Raw genomic sequence first — 15,110 nt, forward strand, 5'->3', positions numbered from 1 at the left:
TATGATCTAGGTTTCAGGTACTGTACTTGTACTGCTTATCAACTATTAAACCATTATGGATATTCTAATGTGTGATATGACCTTCCTAAGCCAGTCAGAAGTCCACATTATTCTTATAAATATGTCTGGAGATTTGGGAATGGAAGGTGGAACAGCATGGTGAAGAGTCATCTAGGACTCAATGGAACTAGATGTGACTTATATTTGCCATTAAGTTACTAGACAATCCTTTGTTTCAAATGTGAAAATTTATAAAATGGGTTATTGGAAGAATTAAATGTTAAGGTGCTGTGAATAGTGTCAACTGCCATATAAATATAATAAATTATTAAATTACAAGTAAGGTCTTTTTAAGTGCAATTATGAAAGAAGATACAATATAAACACATTAAAATCTCTAAAGCCATGTAAAACCCGAAGGCATTAAAATTTATTAAATGATGCAATAACAACAGAATTCTTTATTTACAATAGCATTATTTAACATCAAATAAGCAAATAGCATCAGCAAAGCAATATTAACTTGCATAAATGTATTTAAAATTTCTCTGAATATATCTACCTTTGCATAAACTGCTCACACTAGAAATACAAACATCAATGCAGGTGAACAAAGTGATGTTCAGAGTCAACTCCATTTTGAAAATAAATCACAACCTGAAACACTGTAAGCTTTCTCCTGAAGAACCATAGTTAATATATTGCTTAATTTTACCCTTGTATAATCTTTTCATATACACACATCTCAGATGCAACTTCATGAGGAACTGTACAAATAAAACTCACAAATGACAAAGGAAAAAAAATGACAGTTAAATGTTTGAAGAAATGTATCATCATCACTATTCAACAACATAAAGGTTAAGTGATGATGCACTTATTCAAAAATTGTACACAATTCACTATACAAATATAATACATCGGACAGCTATGTAGGAATATACAAGACTTAAAAACAGATCTAAGGCATTATGCTAGATTTTAGCATTTTGAGGTTCTTGCACATAGCTTTTACCTGTAGTAAGAAACTTAAAAGATTTTGTTTTAGTCTATAAAGAAACACCAGGGAGAAAATTCTAATTAAAATCGAAGCCACTACAGTAATTTTCTTTTGTGCAGAGAATGCTTTGCTCTTAGGCAGCATACTACCATACAAACACTAGAAAATTTTAAATTCACACCAACAATTAATGGCTTAAGTTGCATTTCAAAATTGATTGTGTATCTTTGGGTTCTGCAAGTGGATCTGTGCCACCCATTTCATGTGTTAAGCCCATATGAACTCCATTTTTGAACACAGATTAAAAATTGCATTATATAAACTGCAAAAACATTGCTTTCAATTATTACAGGCCATAAGAGATACACATAGGGGGAGGGGCATATTAATCTTTGAGTCAAATGAATTCATTGTAGTAAAACAGCTCACTTCACTTTTTAAACTTACCACATTACATGAACACTTAAATGAGTTTTACAACCAAGTTAATGTATGTATACTTTTCACATTATGTTTTTCACATTTAGTAATATAAGCGAAACACTGATTATTTGTTCTATTAAACAAAAACCAAGTACTCAGTCTAACAAATTTATTGTGTACAGCATGAGAAATACTGATAATGAAGGGAATTGATTTGGCTTTTGCTTCTATAGTGATCAATATGATCAGAGGATTCCTTCACTTACTTTTCTTGTCCAAATTAGATGTAAAACAAAAATCCATTACCTGATCGAAACCATAAGAGAATTTATCATCTTTTCCTTCAAAACAGCAATGATTATGAATTATTATAAATTACCAGTATCACGAGGTTGCAGATTTGTCTGAATTAGGATTGACATTAAAATACAGCGGGCAGATGGATAAAAAAGAAGAGATAGGTAGATAGTTTTGGACGGTGTTGTAGTGAAAAGGGACTTGAAACTAAAAACAAATCCAGTTTAAACTCCATTTCTTTTTTGTGCTGTGTGAAGTTAAAAATCATTCTAATTCACGTATTTCTAAACATTAAAACTGGTCACACTGAATTGTATGCCACGTGAGCCTCAGCACACGGGGAGGTCCTGGAGTTCTGGGCCAACATCTGCTTGTTTTTTTCATCACAGTTGGGCAACCCAATGGTTTGGTGGAGAAAAGTAGAGCCTTTTGAGGGGATATATGAACTGGTGGCCACTGAGAAGTGCTGTTCCTTGGCCACCTCCCTGTATTGAGATCCCTCTCAAGTGGAAAAAAAGTAGCGAAATGCAAATTTCCAGAAAGTTTCTTTAGTATGGAGCAACATTTTCAGACTGTCTACTTACCATCTATCTTTGGGTTATATCTCTTTCTATATTTCCATAATCTGTACATATAGAGAGAGATATAAATATAAATAGGGGTAGTTTGTACATTTTTCACCCTGCCACAAATAAACAATCACATTTCAAGGAAAAACTTCTCTGTTCCTAAAAAGCCTGGCTAATGAGATATTATAAAATGCTTTGCTTTTTAGACATCAAAAAGATATCATTCTGAAATTTAGGTAAGAAAGGTATTAGGGGTTAAGGAGAAATAGCTCAAAAAAGGTCATCAGTTTCTTGGTATTGCAGTTGTCTGAAACTGACACCCATTAATAAAAGATTATTCCCCTACCAGAGTGGGCAAGAAAAACAACCATAAAAGTGGCCTGCTTAGTAACATGTAGTCTTTCTAAGGTTCATTAAGAAAGAATATAAACATATAAAAATCAAGAATTGGTTCCTACAGCGGCTGCATATCATACAGATTAGATAAATGACTTATGAGCAGAATCACAAGGTTTAGAAAATAAAAAGTCGTAAGTCTACAAATTAGGTCTAATCAAGGCATTGATATCCTTTACAAAACACCTTTAGGAGACATTGCTATGAAGATATCTAATTTAATACTGAAGTACCTCATTTTTGAGTCAATTCCACAATATGTATACCTCACAAAAATTATACAATTAAAACACATAAGTTCTCAACTTAAATTATTGCTTGTTTACATATAAATCGGATTTTATGTACCTTACAAAACTTCGGCTTAGTCAGCACTGCTAAAAAACAAAATAAAAAACACATGGCAGAGGTTAAATCTGTCGTGATATCTGCTATCAATTTAAACACACTGGCGTTTTCTCCCATTTTGGAGGCCAGAGTTGCTGGGGAACAGAATAAACATGCTTCCAAAGCAGGTATCCTTAGCTCGATTGGTATCAAGTCATAACTTTGCTCTTCTCCTTGCCAGTAAATGCATTTTTTTTTTTTTCTGAAATTCAATACTTAGCAATTGGTAAGTGGCTGGCAAAACATTTAAGGAAATAAAGGGCTTACCTGGTTTCTGTAGCTTATATTATTTTTTAAAAAATGAATGAAAGTAGGGAGGATGGGGAATGAGAGAGGGGAAGGGAAGAGTCAGGCTGACAGGAAAGAAGAGATGCTGATTCAAGCTGTCTGATCAAACTAAACGGAACTTAATATAGAAATGAAAATTATTTCTTCTCGATTCATGATTCAGGTGAACTAGTTTGGTTTTAACAAAGAAAAAACAAGGAAAAAATATTTGCTAATGTTAACAGCCCTCTCACAGGCTCCTTTTCATCTGTTCAGTAACTGGAGACTCTTTCCAACATGTTCTTTAGCGCTTTCTAGAGATACGACTGTGACTTTGTTAGTCTTCATGCACTGGGTGTGTCTGTAAATATGGCGCTGTCCACGGTGTCTGTCCTGCTTCCATCCCAAATTCAGGCTTTAGCTTAAAACACCTTTAGTTTTTAAAAAAATTCTTTTCTTTCCCCCAGATAAAATCTTAATCTTTTGCACTAGACTGTTAGCCAGGGAAAACAAAGCAAGAAACCAGTGTCTGGAACCGAACAGGAACAGAACAAGAGCATGGATCTCCTTAAATACATACATTGAAATACATTCAATCTGACATGGGTATGAAATTTGCCTGTCAACATTTACTTTGCAGGAGAGATCTAAGTTGCACTAAGGTGAATGCAGTGAACAGACTGAGCGACTGTCTGGATGCGAGCTTCAGACTGTCAAGAGAAGAGGCAGCTCCTCCTGCCACAGCCGAGTGGATGCCACCCTGGCGACCAGGGCCCAGGCCTGTCTGCTCTGGCAGAACCGGCTGGCAGGTCAGTTGGTTCGAAACAAATAGACACAGCTCTCCAGACTGGAAGTGTTTTGAGCAAGTGAGCCCGGTCAGCTGAAGAAGCAACTGGCTACTGTCAGTGTCAGCAATATTTCTGTAGGAAAACAGACAGATAAATAGTTGTGAAGTATCTTTGAGGTTTTGATAAAACCATCATAAAGCCCATCACAAAAACATCAAAATCCCTGACTATTTTCAATAAAGCAAATCACAGAGGCCGCATCTGGATGACGACATTCGATGTGGAGGTGAACAGGCAGAGGGCGCCATTCCTTCCTCCACACAACGCTTCCAGCAGCCAAGGAGGAGCCCAGCGAATCCTACATGCTATTTCTTACAGGCCATAGTCTGCAAATGGATGATGAATCTCATCTTAATGACCGCTCTCCAACCAACAACAACCTAGCTCAATTTTATTTCTCCCACCTTCAATAAAGATGACTGAACAATTCACGCAGCTGCTTTTTGGCAGCATCCGATCCAGAAGGGGCCACTGCTTCCTAATCCTTCCTCAAATTCATTCAGTACAAACCCTTCTTCTATAAAATGGCCCTCCTGATTTTCCCTAATCAGATGCTCCCAAGGTTCTCTGGGTGTGTTCTCCCTGGCTTCAGCAAGCTAAATCATGATGGATTTTGACTCCTGGGGTGTTCTTTTTTTTTTTTCCTTTCTTTTTTTTTTTTTGAGACGCAGTCTTTCTCTGTTGCCCAGGCTGGAGTGCAGTGGCACAATCTCGGCTCACTGCAACCTCCGCCTCTCAGGTTCAAGTGATTCTCCAGCTTTGGCCTCCTGAGTAGCTGGGACTACAAGTGCTCACCACCGTGTCTAATTTTTGTATTTTTTGTAGAGATGGGGTTTCACCATGTTGGCCAGGCTGGTCTCAAACTGCTGACCTCAGGTGATCTGCTCACCTTGGCCTCTCAAAATGCTGGGATTGCAGGTGTAAGCCACTGCGCCCAGCCTCTTGGGGTGTTCTTGCTGGTTTTTGGCTGCTATGTGCTGATGATGTGAATGACTGAATACCAAAGGTTATAGTGAGCAAGTCATGTGGCATTGTTTCTTTGGTTGGTGCAAATATATCTGTCAATGATTTTCTTTGGCTACTGACTATCTTCCTTCCAAAGTTTTCATTTTCAGCATCTATTATATGGTAGGTGCTGGGATATATCCACAAGACATTCTTTGTTACTGCTATCACAAAAATTGCCCAACTAGGCAAGGCAGACAACATGGAGATTATAATTGTACCTTGCTACAAATCAAATTATCATAAATAACAACATGATCTGAGTTCTGTTAGTGCAAATACTGTCTGCTTTGGAAACATGTAACAATTGCTTCTGGGATTTAGATATTTAGACACAGAATTCTAGCCCATCAGGGCCATTAGAAATTATCTAATGTAAGTAAGATTAGAGAGGAAGCCAGCTCCAAATAATGTATTTTACCTTAGCACCCCAAAAAGAGAGTTCTGGGGAAAGTATTGCCAGATCATGAGTTCTAGTGGCTAAAGGTGGAATTACATTAGCCCCTGGTCAGATGCACAATCCTCCTAAGCTTACAAAATGAGCTTAGAATACCTGTGATTTTACTTCTCAAAGAAGAACATTTAGCATACTTTATAATATAAAGCTGAATAGATATGTATTCCTAACTTGTGTCACTTTTATGATTTCATATAAAAACACTCCATGGTGCTGATTAAAATATGAAAACCTCTCAATTTTCCAGTTAGTCTAGAAAAAGAAACTACTGAGAAGTATTTATACCTATTGCGTTTCTGAGGCTTAGAAACTGTGTAAAGCAGTATTCTCTGGCATGGACTAACATCAAGGAGCAGCCACCGAACAGAATCAGTTTGATGGAGAACGCCGTGCTCCACACACACCTCTGGAGTCACACTACCTGGGGTGTACCCTGGCTGTGTCACTTAGGGGTGGGGGCCATTTTGTACCTAATACTTCTTAGGATGGTTGTAAGGATTACACAAAATGATGCACATGAAGTGTTTAAATAGTTCTTGGAACATCATAAGTGCTCACTAAATGTCATCACCACTATCACCATCATCATCAACTAAAAGCCAACCCTATTAGTGATCAATTTTCATAACACTAGTAAATACAAGTAATTACAAGAGAACCATGCTGCTGAGCAGTAAACTCAATTTTAATCTATTGAAATATATCTAAAATATAAAGAAATACTATAAGTTCTTATAAAAGGAAGAATCTTCTAGTTAGGTCAAATAACTGCCCTTCTCTAAATATATTTTTTTGGTAAGTCTATGGTTGTACATACTAGCTCTGCTTAAAGCAAGGTACCACTATAATTTCCAATTCAAGATAAATGGAACAGAGTCAATTAATAATGGATGACAGTAGTATCTTGTTCAACAAATAGAACCAGATTACCACTAACAATTCTGGAAAAGAGCAGAGCACAGAGGCTCACGCCTGTAATCCCAGCACTTTGGGAGGCCGAGGCAGGCGGATCATTTGAGGTCAAGAGTTTGAGAGCAGCCTGGCCAACATGGTGAGACCCTGTCTCTACTAAAAATACAAAAATAGCTGGGCGTGGTGGTGGCGGCATGGGCCTGTAACCCCAGCTACTTGGGAGGCGGAGGCAGGAGATTCGCTTGAACCTGGGAGACAGAGGCTGCAGTGAGCCGAGATCGTGCCACTGCACTCTAGCCTGATCGACAGAGACTCCGTCTCAAAAAAAAAAAAATTTCTGGAAAAAGCTCCTTGATTCGTAACAGCAGCAGCAGAGCTTATTACAGAAACACAGGATGATGAATGAACCCCTATCAGTGTGCACATAAGTAGCACGGTGACAAATGCAAGTAACTTCCGGTTATTTCTGATGAATGAAAAGGGATATCCTATACAGATTATTCTCTAAAGGAAACAAGAGTATCTATGACAGACTGTTCTCTGGCCTTAACAATCAGCATGAAGAAAGTGCAGGTGGATGAGGCAGATTCAAGAGCGGGACTAGAAAAAAACAGGGAAAGTTGATGAGGTTATCAGTGGCCTGGGCAAGACAGTAACAGACAGGCACTGTGTCGCCCAGGATGGAGTGCAGTGGCTGTTCACAGGTGTAGTCATAGCTCATTGCAGCCTAGAACTCCTGGCCTCAAGCCAGCTGAGTAGCTGTGACTACAAGTGTGCCACCCACTGTGCCTCACCCGAAAGACGCCTTTGCTGGGAGGAGAGAACATCCTGTATTTACTGAAAATTGATGTCTTAGATCCTAATGCTACCCTTTCCATTTGGGTTTAGTGGGCCCCCATGGGGCACCAAGATGCACGTGAAGGTGAACCCCTGGTCCTACCAGCCTGCCGCGTGGCCCGCACCACAGGGCTGGTTGCAGGCCCGCCCCTAAACCCTCAGCCGGGCACTTTCTACCTTGGTTGATCTGGGTCACCAGTTCTCTAAGTCTTCAGGCTAGCTGGTGACCCTGCGTAAATTATCTCGTCCTCTGAGATTCAGTCTCCTCATCTGAAGCGGTGGGGAACCTTAAATATCTATGAAGGGCCTGGCACTGTCCCTGGTAAATTCGAGGCCAAAAGGTTCACTCCCTTCCCTTGCTCTGGGAGGTTCCTCCCTCCTGAGATGAAGAATCCCAATGCCTGGGGCTGAGGATGCTTCCAAAAATGTAGCTGAATATTTACTGTCTGTCCACATTGTTTATGAATATCTTTCTCATCCCTATAAGACCTAAATAGAGAAGGGAGTGGCAGCAAAGAAGGAAATTATCCCTTGTTGGCCTTCTCCAGTGCTACCTGCATTAAACTCTTAGAAAAATCTCACAAGTGCTCAGTGTTCCCTTCAGGGAAGTGGCAGGAGGATGCAGGGTTAAGAGTGCATATTTGGGGTCAGCTGGCCTGGATTTAGTTCCCAATGTTGTAAGACCTTGATCGAGTCATTAAACTCTCGAAATAGTAGCTCTACCAGACAGTTGTGGTGTGTTTTAAATGAGGGAATCTAAGTAAAACTTTTAATGGAGAATAGGCTTGCAGTAAATGCTCAGTACATGTTGGTTGTTTCTGTAATTTTTTAAAAGGCAGAATGTGGGACCATCTCAGTGTTCTGATTTTATAATAGCAAGATCTCTTCTTCTTGGAGGTTACATGGCAGCTGAAAAAGGGCACAAGGCAGGGCAGATCAATTCCTGGGGCTCTTGGGAGACAAGGGTGGCAGACTGGGCCCATGAAATATTTGAGGGCCTTAATCTACAGAGTGGCTTTCTCGGGGCACCCGCTCTGCTGGAGCCCTGGCCTAGGCTGGCATGCAGCCACATGATGAAGGGTGAGGCAGGGAGGTCTAATCTCACTGTGGTGAATTCAAGGAGGGAGATGTGAGCCTGGCCTCCCAAATCCATTTTTCTCCCATAGAGATATGACGTGCTCAGAGGTTGAGCTCCCCGGCACTTTTGGGTTAAAATGGTCCCTCTGTGGGAGCCCAATTATCAGTAACGTCACTGTTCTTCTGGGAAGTGTGTTCCTGATTTCAACTTCTGCACATAAGCCATGACTGAGCTGTGTGGCTGCTCATTTCCTGTACTCAGTGGAGGAGAGAACAGAATTGGCACCAGGAAAGATACCAGCCCCTCTAGGTATGTACACACAACATCTACAGGACTCCCACCAACAGCCAGCACCTCTGCCACTCAGGACTGTGATTCTTAAAAACAAGAGAAACTGCATGCAGAATATTCACACAGTAAGTTAAAATCTGGAGCAAATTTATGCTATTACTTTCTCAACTTGAATGCTAGTATTAACCAAATCATCCAACATCCACTTTTTTTTTTTGAGGAAATTGAACAACCACCCTGTACTGTCTCTATTGGGGGAGGATTTTTTTTTTTTTGGAGACAGAGTTTTGCTCTTGTTGTCCATGTTGGAGTGCAATGGCATGATCTTGACTCACTACAATTTCCGCCTCCCGGGTTCAAGCAATTCTCCTGCCTCAGCCTCCCGAGTAGCTGGGACTACAAGCATGTGCTTCTATGCCTGGCTAATTTTGTATTTCTGGTAGAGGTGAGGTTTCACCATGTTAGCCAGGCTAGTCTTGAACTCCTGACAGGTGATCCGCCCGCCTCAGCCTCCCAAAGTGTTCGGATTACAGGCTTGAGCCACTGCGCCTGTACATGTGAAATTTCATTACATAATGCATAGCAAGTGATCAAGTCAGGGTTTCAGGATGTCCATCACCCAGATGCAACACATTTTTAACTATAGTTATGCTACTCTGCTAACATTACATTTATTCCTTCTAATTGTATGTCTGTAACCTCTCACCCACTTCTCTTCCTCCTCTCCTGCCCTCACAGTCACCCTTCTCAGTCTCTGTTAAGTATTTTTCCACCCTCTACTTCCATGTGAATAAATTTTCTAGCTCTCGTATGTGAGAACATGCAATAGATATTTGTCTTTTTGTGCCTGCCTCATCTCAGTTAAGATAATGACCTCCAGTTCCATCTATGTTGCCACAAATGACATGATTTCATTTTTTTTTAATGGCTAAATAGTATTCTACTGTGTATATGTACCACATTTTCTTTATCCATGTATCCACTGATGGACACACAGGTTGATTCTATATCTTTGCTATTGTGAATAGTGCTGCAATAACCATGAATGCAGGTATCCCTTTGATATATTGACCTTTCTTCCTTTGGGTAGAAACCCAGCAGTGTGACTCCTGGATCAAATGATAATTCTGTTTTTAGTTTTCTGAGAAATCTCCATACTGGCTCTACTAGTTTACATTCTAACAGTGTATGAGAGTTCCCTTTTTACTGTATCTTGCCAATATCTGTTATATTTTGTGTTTTTAATAATAGCGATTCTGACTGGGGTACAATGGTATGTTATCTCCTTATGGTTTTTTTTTTTTTTTTTTTTTTTTTGAGATGGAGTCTCGCTGTGTCACCCGGGCTGGAGTGCAGTGGCCGGATCTCAGCTCACTGCAAGCTCCGCCTCCTGGGTTTACGCCATTCTCCTGTCTCAGCCTCCTGAGTAGCTGGGACTACAGGCGCCCGCCACCTCGCCCGGCTAGTTTTTTGTATTTTTTTTAGTAGAGACGGGGTTTCACGGCGTTAGCCAGGATGGTCTCGATCTCCTGACCTCGTGATCCGCCCGTCTCGGCCTCCCAAAGTGCTGGGATTACAGGCTTGAGCCACCGCGCCCGGCCCTCCTTATGGTTTTTATTTGTATTTCTCTGATGATTACTGATGCTGAGCATTTTTAATATATCTGTTGGCCACCTGCATGTTTTCTTTCGAGAAATGTCTATTTATGTCCTTTGTCCACCCTTTTTTTTGAGACGGAGTCTCACTCTGTCACCCAGGCTGAAGGGCAATGGCATGGTCTCGGCTCATTGCAACCTCCACCTCCCAAGTACAAGTGATTCTCCCGCCTCAGCCTCCGTAGTTGGGACTACAGGCACATGCCACCACAGCTGGCTAATTTTTGTATTTTTAGTAAAGATGGGGTTTCACTAAGTTGGCCAGGCTGGTCACAAACTTTGCCCACTTTTTAATGGGATTATCTGTTTTATTCCTGTTGAGTTCTTTGTATATTATAGATATTAGTCCCTTGTTGGATAAATGGTTTGCAAATATTTTCTTCCACTTAACAGGTTGTATGAGATAGAATTTTTTAAAAAAGAGCTACCAATTGTGAAGGGTAATATCCCTTACCTTAAAGGGCCACATAGGCCCATTTACCTATGTGCCAAACTGCTCAGAGCTCTCCCTGCAAGACATCTGCTGCTAGGTACATATTTCAATTAGGTCTAAGTACTAATTATTCTACAGTTTCATTGGCTGAACATGGTAATATCATTCTTTTTAGAACACGTGTTTAACAGGCCAGGTGTGGTGGTTCACGCCTGTAATCCTAGCGCTTTGTGAGTCTGAGGTGGGTGAATCACCTGAGTTCAGGAGTTTGAGACTGGCCTGGCCAACATGGTGAAACCCCTTCTCTACTAAAAATACAAAAACTAGCCAGGCATGGTGGCGTCTGCCTGTAATCCCAGCTACTCAAGAGGCTGAGGTAGGAGAGTTGCTTGAACCCGGGAGGTGGAGGTTGCAGTGAGCCAAGATCGTGCCACTGCATTCCAGCCAGGGCAACAAAGCAAGACACTGTCTCAAAAAAACAAAAAACAAAAGTGTTTAAGGTGTAATAAGCAAATAATACAATAATATAAATAATACACTAGATTGTTCCTAAACACAACGAAATATAGAAAACCCTTAGGAAGACTTAATTAAGGGAGTGAACAATGTAAGTTAATTCCTCTTTATCTTCCTAAAAATCTAGCCTTATAATTCAGAAAAAGCAAAAATAAAAGTTTGTCCTAACACAACTAATTCTTTGCCACTTTATTTCTTGCTTTGCTATCGTAGTATCATTCCAGGGCAAAATTACCATTCTTTTGTTGGCTATGAAGATTACAGAAAAAAAAGATTAAAAAAAAAAAATTAGCGTTCTTAGTTCATATGGTAACATCAGCTGAGTTAAAATGAGCTTAAAGAAATTATCATTCACACAAAAGCACTGTATGCCAAATGAAACTAGAAGATATTTTACAACTATCTTTAATCTACTGGTTGACAATATATCTATGCCAGTTTTGGTCTATCAAATATTCATGTTTGCTTTACTTCCATATTCACATATTTCACTGTTCTTTCTTACCCGTGTTGTGTCTCCCTCCTGCTTAATCATATCCATTCCAGGCAGCTGGTTTGGGAACAGGTTGCCTCCCCTCAGAGCAGGATCATTAACCTGAGGACAAGAAGACAGGACAGTGGCTATGTGGAGCAGGATGTCCAAGAGTGCACTGGAAAACAAGTGGCCGCCGCCCTTCCTCTTTAGGGGTATAAAAACGGGGAAAAGGAACTGCAGAACAATGGACTGATCCCTATACCAGCTCTCCCATGTACGTATTTTGCGGAGTCCAGAAGAACATGAAAATACTTATGAAATACTAGCTGCCTTCAAAATTAACCTTTATCTTTATCTGCACGCTGATTGAAATCAAATTCAATTTACTTAATAATAATAGAGCCATTTTTGTGCCATAACCAGTATGCTTTCTTGGCTTATTCAAATTACACTAATAACTCACATTTAGGACTTTCAAGTCATCTGAGAAGTTCCTGACATCTTTGCTACTTAGGCAAGTTATTAACTCTCAAGAGCAAGTGTGAATACCCAAACTAGTGCTGGATTTTGTGAATTTACTCTGACCAAATTAACTATTCATTTGCATTTGTACATTTCTTTGCACATTAGAAAGTAAATGTACAAATGCTAATAGAATGATTTTTGTAGGAAGATACACTGCAGTTGCGCCTTGGGGCTTCCAAATTAACCACGGGATTCAAGCAGTTTAAAATCATGCAGAAGTTTCTAAACAATCTGGATTGTTGAAAATGTATGAAATAAACATGCATCAGTTTACTGCTGAGCAGACTGGATTAGGATCGTGTTACACTAGACTATGTCAGTAGCCCTTACTTTGTACACTTTTCCTCAGCAAGCAAATTAGGAGTCACTAGTGGCCCATTTTTGCAGGAAATACAACATCAACCCTACATTTCTCCATTGAAGAAATAAAAGCATATATATCTCTCTATAAACACATGCATATATTTTAAGAGATAGGGTCTTGCTCTGTCGCCCAGGCTGGAGTGCAGTGGTGCAATCTTAGCTCACTGCAGCCTTAAACTCTTGGGCTCAATAGATCCTCCAGCCTCAATTTCCCAAGTAGCTGGAACTACAGGCACCTGCCACCATGCCTAGCTAATTTAAACATTTTTTTTTTTTTTCTTTAAAAGAGACAGAGTCTCACTATGTTGCCCAGACTGGTCTTGAATTCCTGGCTTCAAGCCATCTTCCCACTTCAGCCTCCTGAGTAGCTAAGCTTATAGGCACAAGCCAACATGCCAGGCTAAAAGTCTGTATTTCTTTATGTCTGCTCAATGTATCAAAATAAGCATTTAACTGCCATCAATTCAGTAACAGAAGTGTAAGTTATTACTATAAGCACACAACCTTCTTAAAATGCAAAGGGTTTTAAATTTTCTCATGTACCACTTCACATTTTTATTAATCGTTTTAAAGAATAAAACACCAAAGCTCTGTAATAGTTCTTAAAATTTTCACAAAAATTGTGGTTCGCATCAGAATTAAATGGATCTAATCAGAGTCTTCAATCTTTCACCATTCTCACAATCTTGCTCTAACAGACATTCACAGAGCTGTCAGTGATTTTGCGCTTAAGTCATTTACACTTTCCATGCTGTACTTTCTCCATATATGAAATGAGTCAAGGTCTTGCCACATTTTTTACTTGCGTGAACTATTGAGGATCAGCGGTAGAGTGGTCAGCATTTTGGGCCTTTAAAAATAAGATCTTCTGTAAATACCATGGTACAATGATTAACCTCTAGTTTTACCTCTGAATCAGCCACAGATTTTTGGATTCCAGGCTGGCTATGGCTGTCTCAAATGCTTTGAGTCTCTCTGCCATCTAGTGAAGTTAGGAACAGAATCATTTTGATGTTGTTCAACACAAAACAATTATTTAAAAAAATCATTGCATTCACATTCCAAAGTAAAAAGAATAGTTTTTGGATTATCTGTGTCTGTCTCTGCATAAATGAAGCATCATTTCAAACTAACTGGATGGCAGGTAGTTTGGCCTTTGCTTTTCATCTGGTTTTACACTTAGAAATAAATCCATTATTAAACTATAATCCTCTAGCTGGGCATGGTGGTATGTGCCTATAATCCCAGCTACCCAGGAGGCTGAGGTGGGAGGACTGCTTAAGCCGGGAGACGAAGGTTGCCATGAGTCAAGATAGTACCACTGCACTCCAGCCTAGGTGACAGAGTGAGACACTGTCTCAAAACAAAACAAAACAAAACAAACCCCCTCAAACGATAACCCCCAAATAAAGCTATTTTAAGAGTACACTCACCACTTCATTTTTAGAGATTCATTTTAGACACTGGTTAATTCCTCAAGAGAAAAATGTCAATGATAAGAAAGTTATGAAATATTTTAAAAGCTCCTCAAGCAGTCAGGAATCCTTTCTGTTTATTTAATCATTAATAAAGATTTTTATTAATGTCACTAATACAGGTGAAAGGTGAAAAACACTCCTCAAAATAAACGTGGGAGTGGGTGGTTAAGGTTAGATACATGGAAAGATACATTTGATGCGGAAGTAGACAAAAAGCCATGACCTGAAGCCACTGGGTTGCTTCTCCTTGGGCGCTCACCTGCTCGGGACCCATGGAGGACAGCCCCGACGTAGGCACGGAGGTCACTGAGGTCATGCTGATCTGTCCTGTCATCTGGTTCATGCTGCTCATGCCACCTGTGTTGGTCGCCATGGACACACTGATGTTCATGTTGTTACTGTACATGCTGGTGTTTGCTTGCTGCCCAAAGTGTGGTGGGGACTGCTGGGAAAACATGCTAGAATACAATGGAAAGATTGAATGAATGTTACAGCTTGCTGGTATCCAGAGGCAGGCAGTTCAGAGCACTTGTTTCTCAGGCATTTACTTTGAGTGAATAAATCTGAACGGCATGAACCCAGGCTGAGATGGCTGGCAGGTAGTGGGCTTGCTGAAGCCTGAGACAGCAGGGGAAGTGGCATTCGATGATACTGTCAGGGCAAGCAAATCCTTCTCCTTTTCATACCGCCACTGTGATGGCTGAAGGACATCCCCCACTTTCATGTCTGCACCCGAGTAGCTTTCTGTTTGTTTTTATCAAATGTAGTGATAAAGGATGGCTTCTAGGTCACCGCCTTCCACAGCAATTTCTATCATAAATTGGTCAGTGGTACCTTCTTAGGGATGTTCTTGCTCCTCCAAAGGATGTTCCTTGCTAAGCTTTTGTAAATTCTAGTG

At 40.1% G+C, this 15,110-nt stretch overlaps 1 protein-coding gene across 1 annotated transcript in view; it reads right to left on the reverse strand.

Moving 5' to 3' along the window:
• Positions 1-394: 394 nt before the first annotated feature.
• The window catches only part of NCOA2 (nuclear receptor coactivator 2), a 326,661-nt gene continuing 311,945 nt past the window's right edge, over positions 395-15,110 (reverse strand). The window contains exons 21-23 of the mRNA XM_011976501.1: positions 14,472-14,670; positions 11,877-11,966; positions 395-4,259 (exon numbers count right to left, since the gene is read on the reverse strand). Of these exons, the coding sequence (XP_011831891.1) occupies positions 4,248-4,259; positions 11,877-11,966; positions 14,472-14,670 (301 nt within the window). The 3' untranslated portion in view covers positions 395-4,247. The remainder of the gene's footprint in view (positions 4,260-11,876; positions 11,967-14,471; positions 14,671-15,110) is intronic.

This window comes from Mandrillus leucophaeus, unplaced genomic scaffold (genome assembly GCF_000951045.1).
Source record: "Mandrillus leucophaeus isolate KB7577 unplaced genomic scaffold, Mleu.le_1.0 Scaffold167, whole genome shotgun sequence".
Classification (NCBI taxonomy): domain Eukaryota; kingdom Metazoa; phylum Chordata; class Mammalia; order Primates; family Cercopithecidae; genus Mandrillus; species Mandrillus leucophaeus.